Source organism: Salvia splendens, chromosome 22, assembly GCF_004379255.2.
Source record: "Salvia splendens isolate huo1 chromosome 22, SspV2, whole genome shotgun sequence".
Taxonomy (NCBI): domain Eukaryota; kingdom Viridiplantae; phylum Streptophyta; class Magnoliopsida; order Lamiales; family Lamiaceae; genus Salvia; species Salvia splendens.
Window position 1 is genome coordinate 24520400 of NC_056053.1, and position 11904 is coordinate 24532303.

Consider the following 11904-nt stretch of genomic DNA (forward strand, 5'->3'; position numbering starts at 1 on the left):
TTTTTAGTGATAAGTTATCTTAGTATATTTTTTTTCAAAATGTTCGACAAAGTAGTTGTGTTAAAAAAAGACTTTTGATAAGATGACAAAATAAAGATCCACCTAACACTTTTGCTTGCGATAAGGAGTGCAACTGTGGATGTAATTAGGCCACAACGTCACCTTCAACTCGTTCAAACAATGTGCTATTTTAATTATTTAGAATTACGAATAAAAGTTGCTCATTTATTCCCATGATCATAACTATTCTAAGTTTCTAACTCTTGACCAATTAATTTTGATTATAACTAAGTCGTGCTTATTCTTTGTTAAAAGTTCAAATAATGTGGATATGAGTCTATTAAGAATCATCAATTTTCTTTTCTCCCTAGCTTATAGTAGTAAAACTTTAAATAGAGTACAACTCTTTTGCAATCAAATTTTGGAATTAAGATTAATAATTTTTCTTTGTTTTTATTTAATAATTTTAATATTAAAATTTAGGTGATCAATAATTATGATTTAGTTTTTGCTGCAATTTATAATTATTTATGATAATCAAAACTTATAAAATAAAATAACCAACAAATAAATTAAAAGCAAAAGATAAAATGCAATAAAATGTATATATAAAAAAAGAAATAAACTCAATTAAAAGTATAGAAAACATAAATCTCCGGCAGAACCGCAAATCATAAAATAGCCATGATACAAGACCGCAATAATAATAATAATAATAATAATAATAATAATAATAATAATAATAATAATAATAATAATAATAATAATAATAATAGAGGAAAAAGTAATTTTTAAAATAAGAAATGAAAAATATTAAGAAAAGCATTGATTTTGTGAGAACTTAGTAAAGGGGGAGAGAGAGTGTTTAAATTTGAGTGTCAACCAAGCGTAGATACACAAATCCAACAGTCTAAATGCATTATCTTCTTTAACTCATCTTTTCAACCCTATAATCCATCCAATTCTCAAATCCTTTGATCAAATAAAGGGGGCGAATTTCCTCGAGCAGTTGGTGGGCAGAATCAGCAACAACAAAAATGGAGAGGTTGATCTACTCTAATTCCCTTCCTCTCAACCGCCGCCTCAATTCGCCGTTTCTTCCACAGCTCGCTCAAGCAGACTCGCCCCAGAGGCTCGGACCGCCTCCGTTTCCGCGCCGATTGAAGTCGGTTTCCTGCAGGATCAATGTGAACAGCTCCGGGATATTCCCCCGCAGAGGTGTGGATGATTCGCCGGAGATCAATTTGGAGCCTGTTGTGGATTCGGGGAATGTGTCTGCGCCGGAGCCCGGGTTTCTCAAATGGTTTGCTCAGAAATTGTCTCGGCAACAGAAGGTTTGAATTGGATTTGTTTTTGTTAGTTTTAATTGTCTGAGTGATTATGTTCAATTTTTGGGTTTAATTTGCTTGTTTTTGTGAGAATTTTTTTAGTAGCCTTGCAGTGAATTCCTTTCTTCGATTTGATAAAAATTGGGTTGAATGTGGCTTTGAATTGGTATGTTGGGCTTTTAATATGTGATCATGTTGCTAAAGATTTAATCTTTGTAGCATTGGAAATTACAGTATGCTTTAATCAATGAGAAAAAACCACAAAATTTGGAATTTAGGAAGAATTAGATAATGTTAGGAATATGAGTAAGATCAAGGCTTTTTTGCTGAAATCAATATTTCTCTTTCAAACACTGAAACTCGGATTTTCCTAGCTGGAATAGCTGAGAAAGAAAATGACATTGCAGAATGCTGCTCACCAAAATCTGTGTTTTGTGTCAAAAGTGTAACAAGTGATCTAGTTCGTTTAATCGAGCTTGTTTTCCATTTGATAGTAACTTATATGATTAGAATATGTCAAGTGCTAGTTACTGAATCATAAGTATATGTATGGTTGCTTATGTGACAAAATGTGTTATGCTGCTTTCTAAGATCCCCTTATGTTTTGTGTATAGAGATAAGAGCTCTCGTCGAAGTAATAATTAATGGTCACGTATTGAAAATCAGGATGAATGAGCTAGTTGACCCAATGATATTGATTGTTTAAAAATCTGTTACAGTTGGTTAACGCTGGGAAGGTAATACTACTATCAGCATTCATTTTAACGTTTCTCCATCCAGCTACTGTATCTCCAGCCTTTGCAAGTTTCCAAACAGAAGCCAAATCAGGAGGTCCAGCTGCAGCTGCAGTTGGTAGCACTCTCGTCCGCAGTGAGTTTTTAAGCAGTGCGTGGACGGGCTTTTTTGCTGGCTGTCTGCACACGCTATCTGGCCCAGATCACCTTGCTGCATTAGCACCACTCTCAATCGGCCGCACAAAAATGGAAAGTGCTGCTGTTGGTGCTCTATGGGGATGTGGGCACGATGCTGGCCAGTTACTGTTCGGCCTGTTGTTTTTACTCTTGAAAGACCGACTTCATATTGAGGTAATCAGAAATTGGGGAACCAGAGTCGTGGGCTTAACTCTGCTCGTTATTGGTGGAATGGGGATCCGGGAAGCTTCAGAGGTCCCTGTGCCTTGTGTCGCCTTAGAAAATGGCGAATGTGATGTTAGTGAGTACGAAGACCTTGTGAGCCAGCCAGTTGGAAAGAAGAAGATTGGGTTTGCTACATTTGCCACAGGAATTGTTCACGGGCTTCAGCCTGATGCGTTGATGATGATCTTACCCGCACTTGCTTTGCCTTCCCGACTAGCTGGTGCTGCGTTTTTGTTGATGTTTCTAGTCGGGACTGTCATTGCGATGGGAAGTTATACCGTCTTTATAGGCTCATGTAGCGAGGCGCTGAAGGAGAGAGTTCCTCGGATAACGGAGAAGCTAACATGGGCATCTTCCCTCATCGCGATCGCGCTTGGGCTTGCTCTTCTAGTTAGCCAGTATTTTGGATTTAGTCTCTATTGACATTCATTATGAATCTTGAGTTATGCTATGTAGCTGAGGATCTTGAAGGTAATTGATTTAGTGAATTGAGAGCCAAAGCTCATCGTTGCAGCTTTGTATTTTTACTGTTAATTTTAAAAATAAATGCATTTTTGCCTCTATATATACTTGATGTATACTAGTATATTGTAATTTCTCATTTGATACTGTATCATCATGAAGCAATCAAAGAGATGTAATAAAATCATAGATTAAGATTGATATATCATTAAATGAAATAATTCAGAGATCAAGAATAAATCTGAGCTTCATTTGAATAAACGGCCTAACCATTTTTTACATTTCTACAAAGTGAATCAACAGGTGATTTTCAGACATGAGTACGTAAGAGAAGAGATGTAAAACACGACCCTCTGGTTGTGTACAGTCGAGACACGTTATCTTGTTTGAGTTCATCGACAAGCTCTTAATCAGCTTCTGATGCCAGTCCCTACTCATCAACATGCTGCGCGAAACAAACAAAATACTACGAAGCAAGGCCGGCCATCCCCCCTACTGCTTCTTTGCAATGTCATAGAGTATACATGCATCTGCAGCTGTCTTCATCTGCAACCAGAAAACGAATGATCAGTTGGAGCTGAGGATAGGCACGATGAAGGAGAATGCAGAAATGATCCGGAGAGTCACATCTACTATACTTTTTCGGGACTACTCTAATTGTCATGTTGATGCGGGAGAGGAAAACTATGAACTTGCGAGAGTAATTCAGAAATAGAAGATATTACAAGTAAGATTAATGCACATGGCATAGCATTTGTTGAGACATCATTAGATAAAACGAGGAACACCATTTCTTGGTATCAACTCTTGACCTGTATGATATTAATTAGTTGTTTGATCGCCCATCCAACGAGACTCAAAGGAAGTAAAGTCAGGTAGAGCCAGTTTTGTGTTGAAACATTTGATCAAACCTGAGAGAAAAGTAACAAACAATAGGATGCTATAAGTATATGTCTCATATCATGCTATATGACACGCTCAAGTAAGGCGAGACTTACTTCAATAAGGTTCTCAGTCGGATTATTTGCCAGAAGAAACAATATAATATAAAGCACCTGTCATCCAAGCCAACAAATTACGTAACAAATCAAAACTTGAGACACATCTCTAGTAAGAGAACGGCTACCTCACAGGAAACACAACAATAACCCATAAACTTCCGATTCCTGTAGTAGAGCTTGAAAAGCCAGCTGCTGCTATCTTTAACATCTTTATGGCTACTCTTGCCCACCAAGAAGGTACTGGAGACAAAGTATTAAGTAAACACAGGAGCTAACTCCGAGGAAAGAACAAACACATCGGAAGGTCTGAAACAGAGCATATACCTATACATTTGCAACCAATGACAGGCAATGTCTAGAGCAAGCAATGACAAGAAAATCAACCCAAGCCTGCACAACATCATCATGAGTGAGGACTAACATCGTAGTGTGTTTGTAGAAATTCGAATTCCGTAAAACCTAATCAAATTTACCTATAAACTTGGGACAGTACAACTAACAGACAAGTTGTACTAATCCTGCAATGTAAAAATGGATCAAACTGTATCACTTTTTTTCAGAAATAATTAAAATGCAAGCTTACTAATACAGATGTACTGCATTAAATAAACACCATGACATCGTATTACAAACGAACAACCAAAAGATACTTGTCTGTAACCATGTCAAGAACAGCACCAAATGTCGAAACTAGAAACACAAGGTTCAACATGTTATTCCAAATTTTACCGTAATAAGCAGGTGAGACTAATCCACACTATGAATGACCAATTTTGCATTAAAATGTGCCAACATTCAAGCATACAATACATTAACCAGCAAGCTATGCAATGCCTCTCAAATTCAATCCACGCTTATCAAAAGAGAAAATCAAATCATAAACCCTAACCTTGATTCAATTTGCGTGCAAACCATCCATCCAAAGCATCACACACAAAGCTATAATTTTGTTTTACAAAATGCACAACATTAGATTCACAATAATGATTCATCAAAACGAAAAATGAGCAAAATAGAGACAGAAGCTCACCTAACAAAATACAAAAGGGAGAAAAGATACTTGTTCTTAAAGCATATCGCGAAAGCATAGCAATTCATTAAAATCCTTACATAACCTGTCCATGAGTGAAGAATACATCAGTTAAATCACGGATTAAGTGCAGAAGCGATAGTGTTGAGAAATCAGTGCTTACCGATTATGTTTGGGACGTAAAGATAAACGGACAAGGTGCTAGGTCTGGACTTCTTCGCCATTGACAAAGATCTGAGGCGATTTCTGCAGCAAATTAGGAGGTGGATTGTTCGATCAACGGATTCGGCCGCACGGATTCGCTCTCCGAGATGAATTCGCGTGGATTTTTGGAAGCAGAATTGGGGGAATTTGGGAGAGTAATAAACAAACCGTAGATTGCAAGAGCTAAGCAAAGAATCATATTCGAAAATGATGCACAATTTTTTAACGACAAAACACAAGAAAGATTAGTTACTTTAATATACTTTCTTCCTCTCTTAAAAATAGTCTCAATTTACTTTATACAAAAATTAATCAATTTCTGTTCATAGACATTATCAATAGCTTGTTATCTTGAAAAAAATATTATCCTATGTACATTGCACACAAAATTCGTTATCTATATAGTAATCCATGCATATTAGTTAGATTGTTTTATACATTTAAAATTATAATTCTTTATTAATTTTTGACATAGCATGCATAACATTTAAAGGCTAAAGCTGCATTTGTTATGTTATTAAGTTTTGACATAACATCCATAACATTTAAAATTATTGAAAAATAATAAATTGAACTTTAAGAGTCACATTTAGAATCTACGATATCAAATTTAACCTCATTATTCATCAAATTCACACTCAAATGTCATTACTTTCATAAAAATAAAACAAAACAAAATTCTAAACATACAAAAAGTAAAAAAGATCTCACTTTCCACTATATCACTTCAATTATTACAAACTCCAATAACTACTACCTCACTTCATTTATTACACACTCCACAAATTTCTTAAATTCCGTGTCATAACTAAATCTTGCTATAACTAAATCTTACTCTTAAACTGGGACCGGGAGAGTATAATAGAGTAAAAACAAATGTGTACGAGAAAACGTAACAAATACAAACGTAAACTGTGTGCTTATCAAAATATTAGTATAACATATGTAATTATCTTAAATCTACTAATTTTATATACTACTCTCCATGCTTTATGAGTGATCATTTTTTCATTCTCAATATATTTACAATTTTTTTTATTAATTAGTAGTACCAATTATATTGGAACTGGTGCAATATTTCGAAGTGTATATTTTTATTTGAATTGGTGCCATATTTCATTAAATAGTGTACCTACTCTGTTAAAAACATTAGAAATAAATGAAGGTAACTGAAAAAGCTTAAAAGGGAAGTGGAAAAACATTGGAAATAGTAGGGGCCTCGCCTTCTTGCTTTTCTCATGCATAAAAGGACGGCTAGAGATTTCACTAAATAATTGCTTGAACAATTTATAATTTACAATTATTGTGGTATTAAGCAACAACTATTGTTTGGAAACATGTGTGAAATGCACTCAAAGGAAAAGGTTCTAACCATTTGCTACAACATTGAATCCTTTGAAAGATTCAACGAATATATTACACCCACAATGGGTGTTTTCAATTTAAAAAAAAAATCAATCAATATAGTTAACGAGAAATGTTATGTTAACTTGTGTGAGAAGTATTTTGTGGGCATTGTTCTTCTTTAGTTCACGTTTTATTCATTTGGTTTGACTCTAATACCTTAAAGTCAATTTAATCTCGAGTAATCAATATTTGTCTTCGTCTGTCCGTCGCCTTGCCTACTCATGGGCATCTTTTGATGAAAAGTGAAAACAGATATGAACAGGCGTCGTATTTGGATCTCTCTCTCTCCATGTCTTCATACATACGAATACAGGCAATTATAGCAGTATGATGTTATTTTGAAGAAAAAAACACCACCAAAAGAATAACACAATATATATAAATATTCTTTTACATAATAGAGTAGGAGATTAGTATGCACAAGCAGTTCAATCCAGGGCCTAAAATGGAGGATATTTTCATATTACCACACATCTCAAATCACAAACATACATTGTGAAAAAACTATAACTAAGAAAGTGAAATCGACTAGTCGATGCTTCAAGGTATCTCCCTAATACAGTCAAGTTAAGAATATAGAGCTCACGTCATTTGCATCTTTAAAGGAGAGTAGGAGTAGAGAGTAGTACACTTTTAAAACAACAGGATCGATCCTCGTTGCCAATTATAATATCCTGCAAGCCTTTTGGCCCTTTCTCTTCTTTTTCTTCTTTTGCTTGGGTGGCTGCAAAACAACCTTGATTGCTGCATCGAAGACAGCTTTCACATTCTGCAATGTTAGGAAGATGAAAATATTATGACAGATAATGTATCCACTGAAAATTTGTAGTCCGGGTCAAACCTGTTGTGTCTTAGCACTGCATTCGATGTAAGCAGCAGCTCCAATCGATTTCTTCAAGTCCTCTCCCTACGAAAGGAAAAGGAAAATCGCTCTTTACTTTCACAAAGGCATACTCCACTTGTAGGTAAAGAGGCAAGATAGTTGGAGGATGAACGGCTGAATTTATATCGCAATGTACCTGTGCTGTCGTAATGGGCACTGCTCCCGGGTGGTCCACAAAGAACTGCTTATCCTCTCGAAGATCTGCAAGTCAATAAGTTTCCAATTGGACCACTATAAAAAGAATAAAGAATTATCAAAGCAGGAAAAGCGGGAGAAAGTGAAGCCCACATGTGTTCCTCCATCCCCCTCATGTGTGTGTGTGTGTCTTGGTAGTTTACTATTGGCTTACAAATTTCATAACATGTTGTACATTACACGAAACACAACAGCCATAAAATGTTCAATAGCTTGTTTACATGAGGTCATTCTTCATTAAGGATTAAATTCATGACAATACAAATCCCTCCCATCCTTGCATGGACAAAGAAGAAAAGATGCAGAATCGTGTGTATTACCAAGCTCAGTTGCAACGGTAAATGTTTCGATCGTAATACTGTTAAGTCCAATAGATTCTACTAAAAATACTATGAGAATGTCAATGAATAATGTGGTAGCTTCAATACAAAATGTATTACATGATATATGCCATGTGAAAATATAGAAAAATTAATTGAACACTAAAATTTTGAGCATTGTAATAACCTAATGTCAGGATAATCAGACAGCAAATGGGCATAATTAACTGTAAACAATGTTTCAGGCAAAAAAGGGCATGTGGGAAATTAGTCCTGTGCAGTGGAAGAAATATAGAATCAGATCCTTACCAAGCTTTGTCCCCACAAGGATTATTGGAACTCCAGGAGCATAATGCCTTAATTCAGGAATCCACTGAAAAATGAAAGACAAACAATCAGCACAACATAATCCACTGCTTTTTCTACTTTCAGCAGGACATGGTGAGGGTGCAAGTCTGGGTGATGTGGCATAACAAAGTTCATGCTATCAAAAGCCCTCCACCTTATTCAGTGAAAAAATGGTGTACAAGAAAGAACTAAAAGCTATTAAAGAGGTTAACAAAGTGCCAAGAAAATATTGATCAACGGTAAAATGAAGCAAATTAGAAGTAAGCTACTCTTGCATTTCTAAATTTACTTTTCCCCTTTTAATAACCTGTTATTCTAGAGATCAAACAAACTGAAGAGGTCAGGATTCCTACCCCACTAAGGTAAATGAGGGCTCACCTTCTTAGAGACATTCTCATAGCTGGCCTTGCTAATAAGAGAGAAGGCGAGTATGAAGACATCAGCTCCACGGTAGCTCAACGGTCTCAATCTGTTGTAATCCTCTTGACCTATACAATAAAGAGTGACTACCTGTTCCATAGTTTCCTTAAAGATGAGATAGAAGATATGCATGGAACCATCATTTTACCAGCAGTATCCCACAATCCCAGATTAACAGTGCTTCCGTCCACAACGACATTGGCACTGAAATTATCGAAAACAGTCGGGACGTAATCCTGTTTAGACCAAACCAAAAAAGATCCAGTTAGAAACCTAGTAGCTAAGAAGAAAAAAATCCACTGTTGAAAACTATAATAGCATGTGAAAAGGCAACACAGTGAAAAGTAAATCAGGAAACACTAAAAAGAAGAAAGGAATCTACATATCCAAGGATACATTACTGTTTTTGAATTTTTATTCATGTAACAACGAACAAAAGATAAAGCTAAACCACATGAAGTAAAAAAATGTTTAAAAAATTAAAAACAAAACTGATAATTTGGAAAAAGGAGGCTGTGGGTGACAAAAAAGGTAAAAGGATCCAGTCAAAAGCATATCCCAAATTCCCAATCCTCCTCTTTTTCACACTTCTGATTGTTCAAAACTATATTAATCTCAGGTACTCATTAATAATTTATAATTTAACAGATCCTATCAATATTAGAATGCTCCATTATGCAAGGAAAAAAACCCTCGGTTCCCTACCATGCCAGAACTAAATTGACTACAAAAGCTTGAACAATACCAACATCAACATTGCCTGCTCTTACCCAATCAAAATAATCACAGCAACTGAATGAAAAATTAAAACAAAAAATCAATAGAATCGGAGAACAAAACTTACAGTGGGAAAAGTGTTGCTAGTGTAAGAAATGAGCAAGCAAGTTTTACCCACAGCTCCGTCGCCCACCGTCACGCACTTAATAAACCTAGAAGCGCTCATCTCCGCGCCGGAAAGTTCCCCTATTACCGGCCGAACAATTATCTCAGCTCCAATTTCCCCAATCCCCCAACTCACGCAACTCCTCTGCAGCTCCGGTTAGCAGCCAATGAACTGCTTAGCTGCACAGGGAATCACGAGGAAAACAGTTAGAAATCTCCAATTAACACCAAATCAAAACCCTAACCTCGAAATTAAAACCTAATTACAGTACAAATCACCAACCGCACGACACCAAATTCACCAGCCGCATTCATTGTCAGTCAAAATTCAGAAACAAGCAGCTAATGAGAGAAAATGAGAGACAAATAGAGCTACTAGAGAGAGAGGAAGCACATTACCATAAGTGAGAGAGAGAGGTGGTGATTTTCGCAGAGAGAGAGATTATCAGTGAGAGAGAAAATGGAGTTTTTTAAATACAAATGTGAGAGAGCCAGCTACGACACAGCTATAGAAGTAGCAGCATATGACTCCATGTGTCATCTTATTATTTGCTAACACATAAACAGAAAAAACATCATTTTTTTTTGGGAAATTTAGTTTGGTTTTCAAGATTCAATATTTTTGCCAAAATTGAATGCACATTAAATTTCACATGTTTTTTCATGTGAAGGAAAGGATTTTGAGGATAATGTAATTTAGTTATGCTTTTCTTTGGTATATATCAACTACTACTCCATAAATTAGACATGAGAGCATCCACAACCGTGCTCTTGCCAGCGGCACGATTGTGGGCCCGGGCGGTACTATTCATGTCTGCTCTCTGGCAAGAGCACAACACCCACAACTGTGCTCTTCCGCAAGGACGAGCACAATTAATATAAAATTCAATTACACAAAAACATTTCCATAATATTAAAATTCATTTAAAACCCACAATAAATATTACAAATGACAAATAAAATTAAACATTGCATAATTAAAATCCTAAAAATTAAAAATTACATAATTAAAATCCTAAAAATTAAAAATTACATAATTAAAATCCTAAAAATTAAAAATGACACTACTCGTTGCCGAATTTCGCCCACATGTGGTTGATTAGGTCTTCTTGTAGTTGATTGTGGATTCGAGTATCGCGCATTGTGTGTCTTGTCTCGATCCTCTGGCCAACCGTCGTATGCTCGCCTCGGCGTAGGGGAGACCTCGCTGTTGAGCTTCCGGCTTCGTCCTCGTCGTAGAAGCTAGCCGCCCTCGGCCCTTTCGTGGGCTCCCTCCCGGTCACGATGGATGTACCGTCGATTTGATCTGGTTCGTTGAGGAGGAGGAGCAGGGGTATTCGCCGCGACATATGCTTCGTAAGCGGCACGATGTTGTTCGTAGTATTCTTGTTCTTCGCGTTCCGCTTCCGCCATAATATGGGTGAAATCCATTTGAGATTTTGAGTGGGTGATGAATGTGTTGATAGTTTGTATGAGAATTATGAATGAGAGATGAATGAGAGATGATTTGATGTGATAAATGGATGATGAATTTGTGTATTTATAGATGATTTTGGGGAAAAAAAAAATAAAAAAAAATCAAAAAAATTCAGAAAAAACGGGAAAAAAACGGCCATATTTTTGGGATTTGGAAAATATTTTATTTTTATTTTTTAGCATTATTTATAATTAAATACCGATTTTTAAAAAAAAAATAAAAAAAAGTTTAAACACAACGGCTATGCCGTTGACGAATGGGAGCGCGCCACGTGTGCGTCCGCTGGCACGGACGTGCTCGATACATCGAGCAGCGCCGTGCCAGCGGCGCGGCTGCAGCGGCGGCGGTCCTGCGCCTTGCCAACGGCGCGGACGGCGGTGGCGTCTTTCGCCACCGCTGCGGATGCTCTGAAACTAGTGGAGTTTTTTTTTTTTTTTTTTTATGAAATTATGAAATAATCATACATCCAAGTTTATGATAATACTATAATTATGAACACATTGCTTATCTTTGGTCAATTTGAATTGACTTTGACTTTAATTAGACTTAGCTAGTTTTCCCCCCTGGTTTTGTCTTTCTTTTATAATGATATTCTGATTTTGTCAAATTTCGAAATATATTGAACTTTGATAGCTATTTCTAAGATATTGGTCTTCAATATGATAATCCATTTTATGTCGTTGGAGCATGAAGAAGACACTGACTGAAATACTTCCCTGGCAATTTGGTTCGATAAAATCTCTTGGTGGGATATTTTTTAATTAAATTTAAAATGTTTGATAATTTTTTGCAATTACCTTTTGGTGGAGAC

General features: G+C 36.1%; 2 protein-coding genes and 1 pseudogene across 2 annotated transcripts; 1 reads left to right on the forward strand and 2 right to left on the reverse strand.

Annotated features, from left to right (window-relative positions):
* Nucleotides 1–880: 880 nt before the first annotated feature.
* LOC121787834 lies at nt 881–3029 on the forward strand. The gene is made up of 2 exons (XM_042186677.1): nt 881–1334; nt 2048–3029. Exons 1-2 carry the CDS (start codon nt 1038–1040, stop codon nt 2885–2887), a joined length of 1137 nt encoding a protein of 378 aa, XP_042042611.1. The 5' UTR covers nt 881–1037; the 3' UTR covers nt 2888–3029.
* Nucleotides 3030–3147: 118 nt separating this feature from the next.
* Nucleotides 3148–5404, reverse strand: LOC121787835 (annotated as a pseudogene).
* A 1525-nt stretch (nt 5405–6929) lies between these two features.
* On the reverse strand, nt 6930–10105 carry LOC121785789 (rac-like GTP-binding protein 5). The gene is made up of 8 exons (XM_042184231.1): nt 10016–10105; nt 9579–9796; nt 8883–8970; nt 8693–8802; nt 8276–8339; nt 7588–7652; nt 7410–7475; nt 6930–7337 (listed from the first exon to the last, which is right to left on the reverse strand). Exons 2-8 carry the CDS (start codon nt 9675–9677, stop codon nt 7233–7235), a joined length of 597 nt encoding a protein of 198 aa, XP_042040165.1. The 5' UTR covers nt 9678–9796; nt 10016–10105; the 3' UTR covers nt 6930–7232.
* Between the last annotated feature and the right edge of the window lie 1799 nt (nt 10106–11904).

What these genes read in the sequence shown, in the direction of transcription:
- LOC121787834 (XM_042186677.1), top strand. Translation starts at nt 1,038, where the DNA reads ATGGAGAGGTTGATCTACTCTAATTCCCTTCCTCTCAACCGCCGCCTC. An exon ending in AATTGTCTCGGCAACAGAAG is followed by an intron (nt 1,335 to 2,047) that starts GTTTGAATTGGA and finishes AATCTGTTACAG; the next exon opens with TTGGTTAACGCTGGGAAGGT.
- LOC121785789 (XM_042184231.1), bottom strand. Translation starts at nt 9,677, where the DNA reads ATGAGCGCTTCTAGGTTTATTAAGTGCGTGACGGTGGGCGACGGAGCT. An exon ending in ATGAGAATGTCTCTAAGAAG is followed by an intron (nt 8,340 to 8,692) that starts GTGAGCCCTCAT and finishes TTCATTTTTCAG; the next exon opens with TGGATTCCTGAATTAAGGCA. An exon ending in GCAGTGCTAAGACACAACAG is followed by an intron (nt 7,338 to 7,409) that starts GTTTGACCCGGA and finishes CTAACATTGCAG; the next exon opens with AATGTGAAAGCTGTCTTCGA.